General features: G+C 38.3%; 1 protein-coding gene across 1 annotated transcript in view; it reads right to left on the reverse strand.

The window, feature by feature from the left end:
* The window catches only part of LOC104991343 (bromodomain and WD repeat-containing protein 3-like), a 10,795-nt gene that overhangs the window by 3,666 nt on the left and 5,773 nt on the right, over positions 1-1,356 (reverse strand). The window contains exon 4 of the mRNA XM_010843764.1: positions 400-567. Within this exon, the coding sequence (XP_010842066.1) occupies positions 400-567 (168 nt within the window). The remainder of the gene's footprint in view (positions 1-399; positions 568-1,356) is intronic.

Raw genomic sequence — 1,356 nt, forward strand, 5'->3', positions numbered from 1 at the left:
ACTCCTGGAGTTCACTCAAACTCATGTCCATCAAGTTGGTGATGCCATCCAGCCATCTCATCCTCTGTCGAACCCTTTTCCTCCTGCCCCCAATCCCTCCCAACATCTGAGTCTTTTCCAATGAGTCAGCTCTTCGCATGAGGTGGCCAAGGTACTGGAGCTTCAGCTTTAGCATCATTCCTTCCAAAGAACACCCAAGGCTGATCTGCTTCAGAACATGCTAAATTACTTTACTCCCAAATGATAATGAGATCATGGCACTTTGGTGTATCTGATATCAAAACTTTAACAAAATGTTGCTTTTATTTAAAAACCTAAAATGTTCCTCATGTGTAATTATTTGGTATAGATAAAATAAAGTACATTCATCATATCTTTCACAAACATATACATACTTACCACCATTAGAAGAATATGATCTATTAATTGGAAAATGTGGAGCATCTCCTTCATTAATTAGCCTCAGATCTTGTTCTCTTTGTAACTCCCTGATTATTCCATCAAGAATGCTCTCATCTTGATCATTGGTTTGTTGCCCAATTACCTGTTCTACTACTTCACCATCACCTAAATCAAGCCAAAGATATAAAGCCACAAAATTATTTACATTTTTGTATACCATAAGTAGAGTAAAATCAAGGTCAATCTATAAGTTGCTAGACAAATAATTTTTAAAGTATTAAGATGAAAATAAAGCATACAGCAAACAAAATATTTTTAAAGAACTTTTAAGTACATCATCTTGTGTGTTTAACTTAACCAATGTCCCCAATGTCAGACATTTTGATGAGGACCTTCTCATCTTACAGAAAAAAAAAGTGATTAAATTATTAAGAATGAACTTTCTCTATGGAATATTCAAAGCTAAAAGTTGTGTGTGTGCTCATTTTCCCAGTCATGTCTGACTCTTTGTGATCCTATGGACTGAAGCCCATCAGGCTCCTCTGAAGCTAAAAGTTAGGAGTAAATATTTGAGTAAGGTTTTAATAAGTTCAACTGCAAATACCGAAAATGCTTTGCATCTTTCATGAGAACTTCCTTTCTGAAAGAAATCAAAATTACAGTCTTTATAATATTGTCTCTTTTGATAACATCTCAATAGACAGATGTGAGGGCTTCCCTGATAGCTTAGTTGGTAAAGAATCCGCCTGCAACACAGGAGGCCCCGGTTCGATTCCTGGGTTGGGAAGATTCCCCTGGAGAAGGGATAGGCTACCCACTCCAGTATTCTTGGGCTTCCCATGTGGCTCAGCTGGTATAGCATCCGCCTGCAATTCGGGAGACCTGGGTTCCATCCCTGGGTTGCGAAGATCCCCTGGAGAAGTAAAAGGCTTACCCACTCCAGTATTCTGGCCT

This window comes from Bison bison, unplaced genomic scaffold (assembly GCF_000754665.1).
Source record: "Bison bison bison isolate TAMUID 2011002044 unplaced genomic scaffold, Bison_UMD1.0 scf7180017847729, whole genome shotgun sequence".
In the NCBI taxonomy this organism is placed as follows: Eukaryota; Metazoa; Chordata; class Mammalia; order Artiodactyla; family Bovidae; genus Bison; species Bison bison.